General features: G+C 40.2%; 2 protein-coding genes across 2 annotated transcripts; one reads left to right on the forward strand and one right to left on the reverse strand.

Annotated features, from left to right (window-relative positions):
* Positions 1–3,355: 3,355 nt before the first annotated feature.
* Positions 3,356–4,349, forward strand: LOC139286304 (endonuclease domain-containing 1 protein-like). Its single transcript, XM_070907047.1, has 2 exons — positions 3,356–3,598; positions 3,744–4,349. Exons 1-2 carry the CDS (start codon positions 3,356–3,358, stop codon positions 4,347–4,349), a joined length of 849 nt encoding a protein of 282 aa, XP_070763148.1.
* Positions 4,350–5,849: 1,500 nt separating this feature from the next.
* Positions 5,850–12,687, reverse strand: pus7 (pseudouridine synthase 7). The gene is made up of 16 exons (XM_070907635.1): positions 12,391–12,687; positions 12,179–12,293; positions 11,705–11,809; positions 11,467–11,611; positions 10,920–10,937; positions 10,465–10,576; positions 10,252–10,329; positions 9,911–10,039; positions 9,366–9,491; positions 9,181–9,242; positions 8,931–9,091; positions 8,494–8,620; positions 7,918–8,019; positions 7,453–7,582; positions 7,156–7,247; positions 5,850–6,407 (listed from the first exon to the last, which is right to left on the reverse strand). Exons 1-16 carry the CDS (start codon positions 12,681–12,683, stop codon positions 6,271–6,273), a joined length of 1,932 nt encoding a protein of 643 aa, XP_070763736.1. The 5' UTR covers positions 12,684–12,687; the 3' UTR covers positions 5,850–6,270.
* Positions 12,688–13,327: the final 640 nt, after the last annotated feature.

Raw genomic sequence — 13,327 nt, forward strand, 5'->3', positions numbered from 1 at the left:
TCACATGGTAATCTTTTGAATTCATACTGTACATGTAAACATTGTATCTGAGTTATCCTATATGAGTTATGACTAGTGCTGAGAGGAATTCTGTGGAAGCTCACAACAGACTCTTACCTCAGGCTACTTCATCAGCTTGGACAAAATCCTTTCCCAGGTGTTAATAATAGTGTGACGATCATTGTGGCACAAAATTCAGCCACTGTCCTCTCATCCTGTCTTCTCCTGTTTCACTTTCTCTCTGTGACTCTCCTCCTGTTCCTCTCTCAATCTCTACATCTGCACTGTGCTGACTGTGGAAAGTCTGCCTTCCTCTTAAGTCTGAATATATAGTAATGTCCTCTATACACACACACATTTGCACACATGCACACACCCTCCCTTCTCTTGTTCTCAAACCAGACCACCCCAGCAGAGGGTTACGAGACCTGCAAACACCCCCCCAACACAAACACACACAGCTCCCAAGAGACACAATAACACCACCCTCCTTCCCCCGACAAACGCACACAAACCTGAGACACACAAACAGATCCCCGCAATCCTCTAGGCTGCTTATATTCTCTAAGCACACACAAAAACACATCCGAATGCACATACAGTACACAAATGTGTGCAAACACACTCTTAGTTCTGTGTCTCACATGGTGTACACAGTGGTCAAATGTAACAACCATCACAGAGGACAAACATCAACTAACATGGTCATAGTCAGACCGCAGTATCAGAATAGAAGAGTGAATGTATGTGAAGCAGCCTTCATGAATACATTTAAAAGGCCTTTAAACCATTGTTCTCTATATACCTGACATAAAAAAGAACAATACTGACAGTTTTCAGATGAAAGTAGATCCAAACTCACAGCTGTGTTATCGCTTACCATAAGGACTAAAGGAATCTATTAAATGACAGTTTCAATTGTGCTTATGTGTTGCATCATGTAAACACAGAGGCATTTCTGTCTTGCCAATTTTAAGAGCAGTGCACAGATCATTCAGTTTCAGTCAAGGTAGGAAGGAGTATTTATTTGAACAAGTTACGAGATCAATAGAATCCAAGTGGGTTAGGCGGGATGTGACTGTTCCTTTAATTTGGTATTTGACTTAAAGGTGCATTTTACTATACATGCCTCTAAAATATTAAAGATCATTAATTTACCTCCTAAATTTAATTTGTCTTTGGTGTCATCAGTCATAGTTATAGCAATCAGAGCTTTACTCATTTTAGGCATTTTTAGGTTAAAGGAGTATTTCTTTTACTTGCACATTGTTTCCTCTACACTGCATAGATGTTTTCACTAATTTTCAAATATGATACTGCAATTTGCAAATACACGCAAAAATAGTAGTATGGCTAGTAAGGCCATAAAAATATGATCATCTTATCAGAGTAATTGTTTTGATATGCGAACAATGACTCAAATATAAATCAACTTACCAGCTTACTGGCCATTAACTGTCTGACTAATCAACCTCAGCCTAAACCTTTTTAATACTTAAATTGTAATCATAACACCTATTTTTACTCATGATTGAAGTGGCAGCTAGACATGCTGTGATCCCAAAGTGACGACCAGCAAATTCCCTCTAAACGGTCAGTTTAGGTGTCGGCTGTTAGCTGTGCTTGGAGGCCCCTCGTCCGTATGCAAACCCAAATTTGATTTCGATCTCATTTCATTTATTTAAGAAATTCACTTGATATTCAATATTTTAATTTCAAAGCAAACATTGAACATTTACAGCATTAAATCCATAAAATAATATATTTTTCATATAGTGGAGAGATGACAGGAAATGCTCCTCGCCAGATTCAAACCAGAGTTCATGGCTGGTGACTTAGCCCCCAAGACATGGAGGTACCCCTTATGAGATAACATTACATCACTACATTTTATAATAAAGGGTATTAATATATAAAATGTAATCTCAGTTTTTACAAAATGATACAACATCTACCTCTGCAATGTGGATGTAGTCTACATCTCCTCGACTTCACCTTCAGAGATGATAATAAAGGGAATTTTAGAGACATCTTGACTTTTATTTTGTCATCTGAAGTTTTTTACGTAATGTTTCTGTTCTATCTATAAGCCTAAATATTGGATGGATGGATGGATACTGTAGATCAGCATGGGGTTACGGTGTCAACAATGAAGATGTTCCGATAGTAAACAGGAAGCGTTTGTTTCCACAGGGGAAGAGGTCACGTTGCCATCAACCTGTTGTTATGGAAACAGAGATTTCCAAAAACATTCCACAGTCTTTTCTCTCACGACAACACAGTGGTGAACACACACACACACACACACACACACACACACACACACACAAAGCTTTACTTACTGAGAAGGTAATAAAGGCAGAGTAAATACAACTGTTTCATTGAGAAGAAAACTACAGGCTGAGCATCACAGTGGGAAACAACAGGAAGGATGCGCTGCAGTGTAACAAAACAAGGACCAACAGACACATCAAGCTGTGTGACAGGAGAGACTTTGAAAGATATAAAGATGGACAATATTTGGTATTGACAGCATAGTGGACAGAATTACAGTAACTGCATATACACTGGTCTTTAAATCAATGCATACCCCTTGAGGCTCAGCAGCTCCTGGGGGTTAAAAACACCCACTGTATCTTTATTAGCAGCAGATTGACGAAGTGAAATATTCCAGACAGCATTGCTTAACTTGATACCAGCTACCAGAAAGTTGTTGCCACTGTGGATATGTTTGCTAACCTTTTTCTAGGCTAGACAGACTCTGACAGACATTCCTAAACATCACAGATGGGAGACGGTAACCTCTGTGTTTATCTGACATCAGTGCAATGAGGCTTGAACCAAATATTTATTAAATTAAATGACTGTAATGGCCTTAATATTGGCTTTTTCACTGCAGACATTTTGACTTGTCATTGCAGGGAAATCACATGTGTTATTAATGAATGGCTCACAGGAACACTTTCTGTAAATGGAACAGAGTAATGTTATTAATTACACATGTGCTCTTCCTTTTTGAAGAGCACATGTGTATTAAATAACTTCACCCTGAAAAGAGATCTAATCAGCCATAATTACTTGTACATAACACTTCTCTGGACTTTGCTGTGCCTGTGATGGCCACTGGTGCTGGTTAATGGCTTTTCATACATGGCAATGGTTTGGCTAGCTGTAAATGGAAAAAGATAAGAATTTGCATATTGTGCCTGAGATGGTATGAAGCACAGAGGAGACAAAGTCTACACAGTAGAACGACGTTTCAAAGGGATTTAATACTCTGTGGAGACATTCTGCACGTTTCATCATGATTGTTTACAGAACAGATCCAACGCTCATCAGTCTTCTCATTATTGTGATGGCAGGAGCAGAAGTGCAGGAAAACCTCTCCCCTGAGTGTAAACAGTTCCTGTACATGGGCACACTACCTCGAGGGCTTGAGGAGCAGCCTTTTAAAAAGATTTGCCAGTTCTACGAGGGCAACCCACGATTTGTCACTTTGTATGACACCTTCAACCACGTCCCTGTTTATTCTGCGTACACCTTCAAGCGCTCGGATGGGTCCAAGAAGGTTGATGTGCCTTGGATGTATGAGCCACAGGTAGGGATGGTTGTTGATTTACTGTCTTTCCCTTCCAGGATTTAAAAAAAGCTTGAGTTCCAGTGTTTAGGATGGGACGTCTTATTATCTATTTACTGTCTAAACAGGATTTTGTTTTTAATAATGACAGTGTTAATCCTGACAGCTCTCCACAGTGTCTGGCTCACGTGAGATGCAGCCGTTCCCTTCTGAAAATGTTCACAAGAGTTTTGAGGATGCTCAGGCCGTGCTTGACGACTACTCTGACACTGTAATCTTTGAACGTGGTCAGCTGAATCCAGACGAGCACCAGGCCCACCCTGATGACAAAGCAGCCACCTACACTCTGACCAATGTGGTTCCTCAGGTCCGAGAGTTCAACATCGGCCCCTGGAAACACCACGAGCACACCATCCGCAGGCGGCTCAACAACTACTGCCGTGGCACCGCCTATGTGGTCACTGGGGTCACCAGCTCAGGGCACACAATCCACCGCCACAACATCAACCGCCTCGGCATCCCCACCTACCTCTGGTCAGCATACTGCTGCATTGATTTTGACCACAATGCACCGTACTCTGAGCGCTCAAAGTTTCCTGCGTTTGCAGCTCACGGGCTCAATGACAGGGAGAATAACAAGGTTCAAGAGATGACGGTGCAGCAGCTAGAGGACTTCCTGAAGAGGGTGACTTATGTTGGCAGCTCTTTCCAGGTCTTTTATGACAACTGTGTGCCTCCTAATAGTGCTAATAGTGCCCTGCACCTGCCTTGAAAAAATTGATACATCCTTCAGATTTAGTATCGAGTCAGTGTCAGTAACATTTAGCAGCTGATTAGGAATTATTTAATTTGATAATCATTTTAATTGATTTATTCAGACCTTTGCAGTTTCCCTGGGTAAATGAAACTCGTTGCCCACACGCCTAAATTAGATTTCCACTATCAAATTTAGTTTTGCATAATTTTGCAATTGCTCTGTGGCAGCTTGTTTGCTCATTAAATCTTTTTCACATTGAAGGAAAAGAAGTAAACAGACAGCCATCTTTGTTTTTGGCCTGAAGAGTTAGTCACACCACTACTACCCTGACTGAGCTTTACTCATTTTACTCAGTATTTACTGTGTATCAAAGTAATCTCTGTTAGTATATTGAGAATTAGATAAATGATGTTGTATTCGATGGTGCATTAACTAATTAGCTTTTGTTGTGCATAAAGTCACCATGCAAAGCCCATAGTCTACATGGTTGTACTCTTCATTCACTTTATCTCATGTTAACATATCCTCTTAATGACTGGGGACGACGCCTGCCTCTGTGGGCCTTTTGTTCTGCACAGACAGATTAGACCAACAGATTTACATTTTCACATATAGCCTCTTAACTGCAGCACTACTATATCCTTCTCTTATGAAAAGCCACACAGACATATCCAGGACAAATTGGGCCAAGATCCAGTTTCTGACTTTATTATTACGATTATTTTGATTTTAGAGTTCTTTACATCACAAGAATATTCACATATACACTACTAAAAAGAGTTTTTGTTGATGAATGCGTTTCCAAATTTGGGCGTGATGGCTGGTCCAATCTTTCTGTTCTGTTCTTTGAGGTAAACCCTTTTGTTTACATTTGGATCTCAAACTGCGCCTTGAAAAGTGAACTACAAAAGCTAAAATTAAGTTTAAATAAATGGGATGTGAAAATAAAAATGATAATCTTTTTCCCAGTATTTCTTTTTACTTTGTTCATTATTATTATTATTATTATTATTCACCAGGGTCTGGTATCTCTTTCGTAGTGCTTTGGCACAGCAGGTCATAGATGCTACAAATAGTATTAAAACATAAAGAGTGAAATGATCCAAAACTAGCAGGGCAGAAATAGCCCCAGGGTGAATAATATGATTAGTAACTGCATTTAGTTTGAGAGGGTAGCTGTATCCTGCCAGCTGGCATATGCCACAGTGCCAGATGGTCAGCTCCACAGAGCCTGTTGTGACCAGCAGCAGACTGATAAGAGCCCAAAATACATTTCAGGTCCTTAATTGGAGGGACACTTAACTCTGATGGCCAGTAGAGGGAGGCAGTGTTTTTGTCATCTTAGCTACATAGTGTAGCTGAACACCTTACTGAGGAAAACACAATCTTATTGTTCTGAATAACTTTATGGTGGAAAAAGGCTTCATATCTATAATTCCTCAAAGAAAACAAAAGCATATTAAGAAAACTTGTGTCTCATTAACAGACAATCAAAGACAGACTGAACACTATTAACTCAACACTTTTAATTTCTCTCTTCAAGAGTGTTTAATTCACACATTCATCTCAAAGTTAAAAAGAAAATCAAAAACTCATATTTCTGTACAAAGAGAGCATGCTGAGCCCCTGAAAGCACAAGGTTTACTGAAATCATTGTCAAAATATGCTGAATCATTGCAGCAGAGAAACACTTTAGAGCAAGTAAAAACACTATTTAAAAAAAAAAGTTGAATAATAAATCTCTTTGTATTTCAAAGAAATTACCTTTGGATTCACATAGAACCCAATCGCGCTCTCTCTCTCTCTCTCTCTCTCTCACACACATACACACTCACATAGTACACTTAAAAACACTCATAACAGCAAGTAGCTATAGTAGACAGGTGCTTTGCAGCCTGCAGCAGCAGTCCAGTTTGTGCCAGAATGTGTTTTGGTCTCAGTTGAACCAGGTGGTGTTGAGCTGCGTCTGTTTCTTGATGCTAGTGTCCAACTTGAGGACCTCTCTGACTGCCATGGTAGCATAAGTTGAGGGAGGCAGAGAGAACTCCATCCGCAGAGCCCGATACTTCCCCTCTGTCGGAGGAAGGACAGAAATACTGCATCAGAGTGTGTGCAAAGAATGCTGTCAAACAACCTTATAATACTTGATACTTACTTTGTAATGCCAATATAAAATATCAAGTATGAGAAGCCAACAACAACAAAAAAAATCAACATTCATGCATCTCAACTCTGAATATTAAACACCCCTAATTGGCTACTTTAAGCTCATGCTACATTCATCAAGGTGGGACAATCGACAGACTTGGTACAACTCAGTTATTGTATCTGCATGTTCTGGGTTTTTTGGACGTTATTTAACATACAAATAAAAACCAGGGAACCTCCCAGTGTATTTATATTTGAATATTCGGGTGAAAATACCATTTGCAGCACAAACAAGCTGTAGTTTGACCATTTATTTCATTTTTGAGGAGCTCTGCTGCATGGTCAGCAGTTAATTTGCATAGTCTCTCCAATTTTCTCTTCACCCTCATCATGGAAGCATATTCTGATTTCTCTGCGTCTGCTGGATGTGTAAATAAGAAACTGTTTGCCAACATGTTTGCTAAATCAACTTTATAAAAGGTGATAATATGTCAGTGTTGTGTTCACAGCTTGCTGCGCTGTGGCCAAAATAAATCAAGTAATGCAGATAATAATGCAGAAAAGTTTTCCCATCACAGAAAAAGTCAATGCTTAGTGTTTTATTTGGTCCACACATTAGTACACTTTATTACCACCATTAACACAGGCCAAAACAATCCTAAAAGGAACTTACCTTTGTTGAAGACAGGAGCGGGTTTCTTCTCCAGTTTCTCAAAATCACTATGCACCAGGGAGATCCTGGGGTCGTCATACTGAATCACCTCCCTGCATAAGACAGACAGAAAAACAACACACCAGGTTAGAGGTGCTTACAGGAATTGCAGTATTACAAAAGAAGGCTGAAATAACTGCAGTACACAACAAAAGCCTCAATATTACAACATGGTTGGTATTACACCATGAAGGGCTTCATACAACAGTGCAACACCATGTTAAGAAATAATATACTGGTATTTAATTTGCTGCTAACCAGCTGACGTCACTGGGTCTGATGATGATGCGTCTGTAGGCTCCAGCCAGAGAATAGTCCTTCACTTTGTGTCTCATGTTGTCGATGTCCAACCCGTCTGCAGAGAGCAGCTCTCCGTAACCTTTACCCACTGACAGAAAGACAAGCATTACCAGTAATTACATGCTCAGAACTAAGCTTTCATTTCTAAATTTAATTCTGTTTCTCCTTGTCAATTCACTTCTGATTTTGCTAAACCATTTTCTGTTTACTTTGGTGAGTATTTATTTAATTTAGTTTTTTCCAGCAGTTTTGTTTCATCCATTTAAGATGGAGTGCCGGTGTGTGTGTGTGTGAGAGAGGGGAACTGGTGATATTTTCTTCACATACATTAGTGTTAAAACCACCCAATGATATTTTTCACAGCTTTCTTTTCATGTAACATGCACATGAATGAACTCTAAATCACACAGAGCCACTTCTTACCGTGATGCGAGGGGTAGATAACATCAAACCCAGGAAGTGGCATCACAATGTCGTGGATGGAGTGACTCTCAGCCTCCTCTGCAGACAGCACGTGTGCTGTGGCTTCATTAACAGATCAGAGACAACATCAGTATATTAGCACTTAATGGTTGGAGTGCTGCTTTTTCCTCTGTAGACTTTATCTGGGTAGCAACAAATTGACTACTTGGAAATGCTTTGATTTGATTGATTTTAACTTCTGGTGACAGAGAAATTGCAAAATAATCTACATTGTTTGGATAACTGTTCAAACGACTTCTTTAAAGCAATAGTTTGACGTTTTGGGAAATACTCCTATTTGCTTTCGTGCCGAGAGTTTGATGAAATGACCACTTCCCATGTCTGTACATGCAATATGAAGCCAGCAGAGGGTTAGCTTAGCTTAGCATAAAGACTGAAGATAGGGAAACAGCTGTGTAAAAAAACAAACATTTTGTGGTTTTTCAGATAAGAAAACGAATAAGGGTAGTTACAAAAATGTAGAACTATTCCTTTAATATTTAACATTAGCTAGCTGAAGAAATGTGAACTACTTACTTCCTCTGAGCACCAGATCCCCCTCCACAGCCTTCAGGCCGAAGGCTTCGATTCTCCGGCTCACCATGGTGTTCCACACCACGCTCTGGTAGCTGTGGATGTACATCAGGCGGTTGTTACGAGGGATCTGAAAAAAGAACAAACAACACTCATCAGAAAGAGCAGAAACCTGCATCTTTGGGTGTAAATAATAATAAGTGAACATGATGTTTATCGATGGATGGTTTACTAAACAGACAGCTCTTTTCAAAGTGGCATCCTGCTTTAAATTCATACAGTTGACACATATTTTTAAACAGGAATCTTCCCAGTGCAATGTTTGTCCTTTTGGTCACTTAGCTTGGTTATAAGAGCACATGGACTGGCTTCTTTTATGTTCTGTAGGTCTCACCCACTTTTTCAACCTATTCTTAGCATCATTAATGAGAAAAACCAACCAGTCCAAAAGCAGTGACGATGTTCTTCTTGCCATACATAGACAGGCCTCGCAGCAGCTGCCCCTCCACACAGCGCTTGTTTGGCAGCTTCCTCAGGGCTGCCTCTGGGTCCTGAGTCTTTGCCCACTCCTCCCTGCAGCGGACCAGGAATTCTTTCTCCGCTTAAGAAAGCAGTAAAGATATAGGAAGGTTTGAAACCACTTTTTAACCACTTTATAGATTGAAGAAAAGACTGACAAAAGAAACTTACCGCCGGGACGAGGCTTCAGAATTAAATCCACCACCTCATTCCAGTCGTTTTTCAAGATAGCCCTGCCCCAAACAAAGGGAGGAAACAACATTTGAGTTGACCTTATAACCCCATAACTTTTGCAAAGTCATGATTTATACTATCCTGTCACAATTTATATCAGTATCTCCATGAGATGACCTTACCTGCCAACTTGTTGTGTAGGCACAGCTGTGGTGCCAAAGCGCTGCATGCCGTAGTAGTTGATGAAGCCTGTCTGCTTGAGGGATGTCATGGCCTGATGGACCTGTTCATCTGTCCCTGAGATGTTTCTGATATACAAATATATCAACAAATTAAGCAATAATGAGTACGGTCGGTGAGTCGCAGTTCGTAGATGTAGAGTTTGTTAACAAGTCCATTTGGACCTTTTGTTATTATAGCAGATCATTTTTATGTAGGCCTAAGATAAGATGTGCCTGCATCATTTTTTGCAGACTGATGAAGACGGCACAATCCTGGAAATCAGATATCAGCCATCGTGATCAATTTTGGGTTGTAATTGGTCTTTATATTATGTAGTTGGTTCCTGGCCTATGAGGGTGCCCTCTGCACTAACACAAGACTTGTCGGATACACAGCAGCTGATTGGTTACAGGTAACCAGCATCCACAACAAAGAACAGGAATGGGGTATAATATATAACAACAACAGGAAGTGAAACACATCTACATAAATAACATCTGCTGACCTGATGACCACAGTGAAGTGGTTTCCCTGCAGCTCCCCCAGCTTAAGAGGGTGATTTTTGTAGCAAAAGTTTCCCAGCTTGAGGTTCATGAGGCACTTGTTGAGGTGAGCCAACCTCTCTGCTGTGATCCTGAAAGGACAGGGAAAAGGTTTCTTTCATTACTGATCCTGTGCAACAAGCTGATCCACCAGAGACTATCAGCCGAGTAACAGCAGAAACACCTCCAGCACTGACAAGATGCAACATGTACACTGCTACCAAATTACAATCTTCCACAGACAATTTGAAAATGAGTGCACACTATTTAATGTAGTGATTTGCCTAAAGCATTACACACTCACTTGAGCACTGCAATCTCCTGCACAGTGATGGCTCTCTTGTCCTTGGTTCCCATGTAGGAAAACATGTTGGGTCTAAGCCTAGGAAGACATGCATCATTGTACATTTGATGGTCCTGAACTACAATCACATTTCATTTGGCAAATAAACTGTCAATCCATCTGTTTATTATTAAATGATGATCACTTTTTACAAAGTAAGTACTGCATTCAGACCTGAGGAACTTTGAAAGCACATTGATAGCGTCCATGGTGTCCTTGTTCTCCTTGTACAGGACAAAGTGGCAGAAACTGCCACGGTTTTTGGGCCAGAAGTGTTTCCTTGGAGCTTTTATGGACACAGAAAAAAGGGTGTACTGAAATGCAGGGTAAGAATTGCTGAGCTAAATAATTCACATATTCAAAAATACAACTCACTTCCAGCTACAGCCTAACAGATTTTGTACTTCTACATGGTTACCTGTAAAGAAAACAACTTTGTGCCAAAAAGCTTTTCATTTTTTCGTCAAGTTAAATTTGAATTATGTATTCAATCCCTGCATTGCAAGAAAGAATGGTAAGAAGTTGAAAATACAATTACAAAACCAAAAAGCATTTAATCCACTAGTATCCCAACACTCCATGTGGATTTTAACCACTTCCTCTGTGCTGTGTGGAGAATATGTTCTTACCTGCAGTTGTTTTGACCTCTATCCACCAGAGAAGAGCAAAAGGAGGATAGAATAATGTTACTAAGAAAGAGATGTTCAGGGACTGTGGAACGAGTTGTCAGGGGTAAGATCTCATGCATGGGCCTGTGAGTGTGTTTTTAAATGGTTTATGCAACAAGAGTGCAGGGTTTTGTCAAGGCACCACGATACTGAATATGTGCTTTCCTTATTCTCTTTTTTGAAGCCATTATTCAGACCAAACTAAAGTTAAAATCTAGATTACAGCATTCGACTGAATAATAAGGTCAGTCCATAACCAAAAGTAAAGATCTGAGCAGAATCATGCAGCTGCCTCCATCATGCACATGCACAAGTGCATGCATCGTGTTTTACTGCTCTGGAATTCAGCTGTGACCACATGCATTGCAAAGATAAACTGAAGATACATGTAGACATAAAAAAGAACATGCAATAAATACTTGCCCTGATAATTCAACTAATTCACTGGTCATTAATTATGTCTAGACAGTTTAAGGCTAACATCTGGTTCCATCTCTTCTCCACATACCTGCTAGAGCTGTCTTCCCAGCAGCGTGGTAGGCCACTATGAACTTGCGTCCTTCCTTCTCTTCTGTCTTAGTCTCCAGACCAGGAAACTGAGTCTTGATGGCTTTGTGGACCAGCGTACGCTTCTCTTTTGTATCGTCCAACACCTACATATGTTAAGAGAGGAGTAAGGACATTATGTAAAACTCCCAATGAGTTTTAAGTGATGTCAAAAAGGGATCCAGGAAGTGTAAACTCACCTCAATAGAGACATTGGTCTCTTTATTCTTGAAGAGTTGCAGCTCCCCAAGCTGCTTTTTCTGCTCTTCAGTCAGTACATCAGATTCTTGTGGCTGCTGTGGAGCCTCTGGGACTTCCTAACATAGAAGAAACACAAAACCAAAAAATTAGAAAGCACTATCTGACCTGATGAAGGCCTGTAAAAACCCAAGATGTGATTCTCATCAAGTTATAACATTATGTCAAAGGATGTGTACAGCAAAGGGTTTCGTTTTGCCAACAGTGTATCACAATATCACAGTTTCAATCATTATTATCACCAGTTGTACATGTATAATGAATTTGTGCGAACAAGTTTAAAACAAGTTTCATCTCTGACTGTGTTCAACAAGAAATAATACCACATTTTAAATACTGACTGGTACTCCCTTACAGTCAACTTATGGATCTTGCGATATTAGTAAAATCTCAATAATGGTAAAGAGAAGTAACACTGGTGATTGAAATTTAATTCCATATCTTACCTCAGGCTCTGCAGGGATAGAGAGGTCATCTAAATGCACTATCTTGCCTTGTTTGTTGACTTCATGCACCACAAAATCAGAATATCTGACAACAAATCACAAGAAATCATCTCTTAAACAATCCAAAGTTAATCCTTTTGAAACAAATTATGCAAACGTTTTACTGACTCTGGAGGACGAACCTTTCCTTCAAGATTCCTGAGAAGCCTTCGTGGTCACTGACATATTTCAGGATGCCCACATCTAACTCAGTGAGGCCGTGCTTCATCATGTCAGCAAAGGTCTCACCCTCCTCCTCTCCAACACCTGCTTCACCCTCCGGCTCTTCCTTCTCATCTTGGTGGGGAGGGCCTCCATTCTTGTCATCCTTCTCAACTCTGGGTTTCTTTGATGGTGTGTCTTTCTCTTCATCTTCTGGACAGCCTCTCTTTTCTCCAACCAGGACAGGGACAGGTACAGGCTCTGATTCAGCCATCAGACCCCAGCTGTGACAAAAAGGGACACATAAATATTCTTTTATTAATATTGTAATTCAAATATTTAAATGGAGTACAGTTCAAGGGAGGATCCACCAATTTTACACATGATTTTTGTGGAAACAGTTGTGTATAATGACCATTGTGGCTCTGGAGGGAGCTTTCTAGTCTAAGTCTAAGAAAGTAACTCTTTTTTTGCTATTAGTATGTAGGAGACAGTAGAGACCTGACAGGAAATGAGGGGAGAGTGCAGTAAGGGTCATGTTGCTTAATGCACTCAAACCAGGGACCCGGATGTTTGGAGTACATGATCATCACTTTAAACCCCTTGGCCACCAAGTAGGATCCAGCTTTTTTTGGAAGCTTGCACCATATTGGCCCCTATGTATCTGTACCAGACCCCCTGCGTATCTTAAATACCACTTTCATAGGCTTCAGCTGCATCAATTCTTACCTTTTACAAGTCTCCCAACTTTGTGTAACTCTAAATCACTGGAGCACCCCTTTAACACACCCCTGTGAAGTTAACATTTCCTAGGTATCTAATTTTGGTATGATGCACCAGTCAGATTTCAGTCCTATTTTATACACCATCGCGAGTGACATTTTACACTGCAGTAGACATTTTACTATGCAGTAATCT

The sequence above is a fragment of the Enoplosus armatus genome, chromosome 6, assembly GCF_043641665.1.
Source record: "Enoplosus armatus isolate fEnoArm2 chromosome 6, fEnoArm2.hap1, whole genome shotgun sequence".
NCBI lineage: Eukaryota > Metazoa > Chordata > Actinopteri > Centrarchiformes > Enoplosidae > Enoplosus > Enoplosus armatus.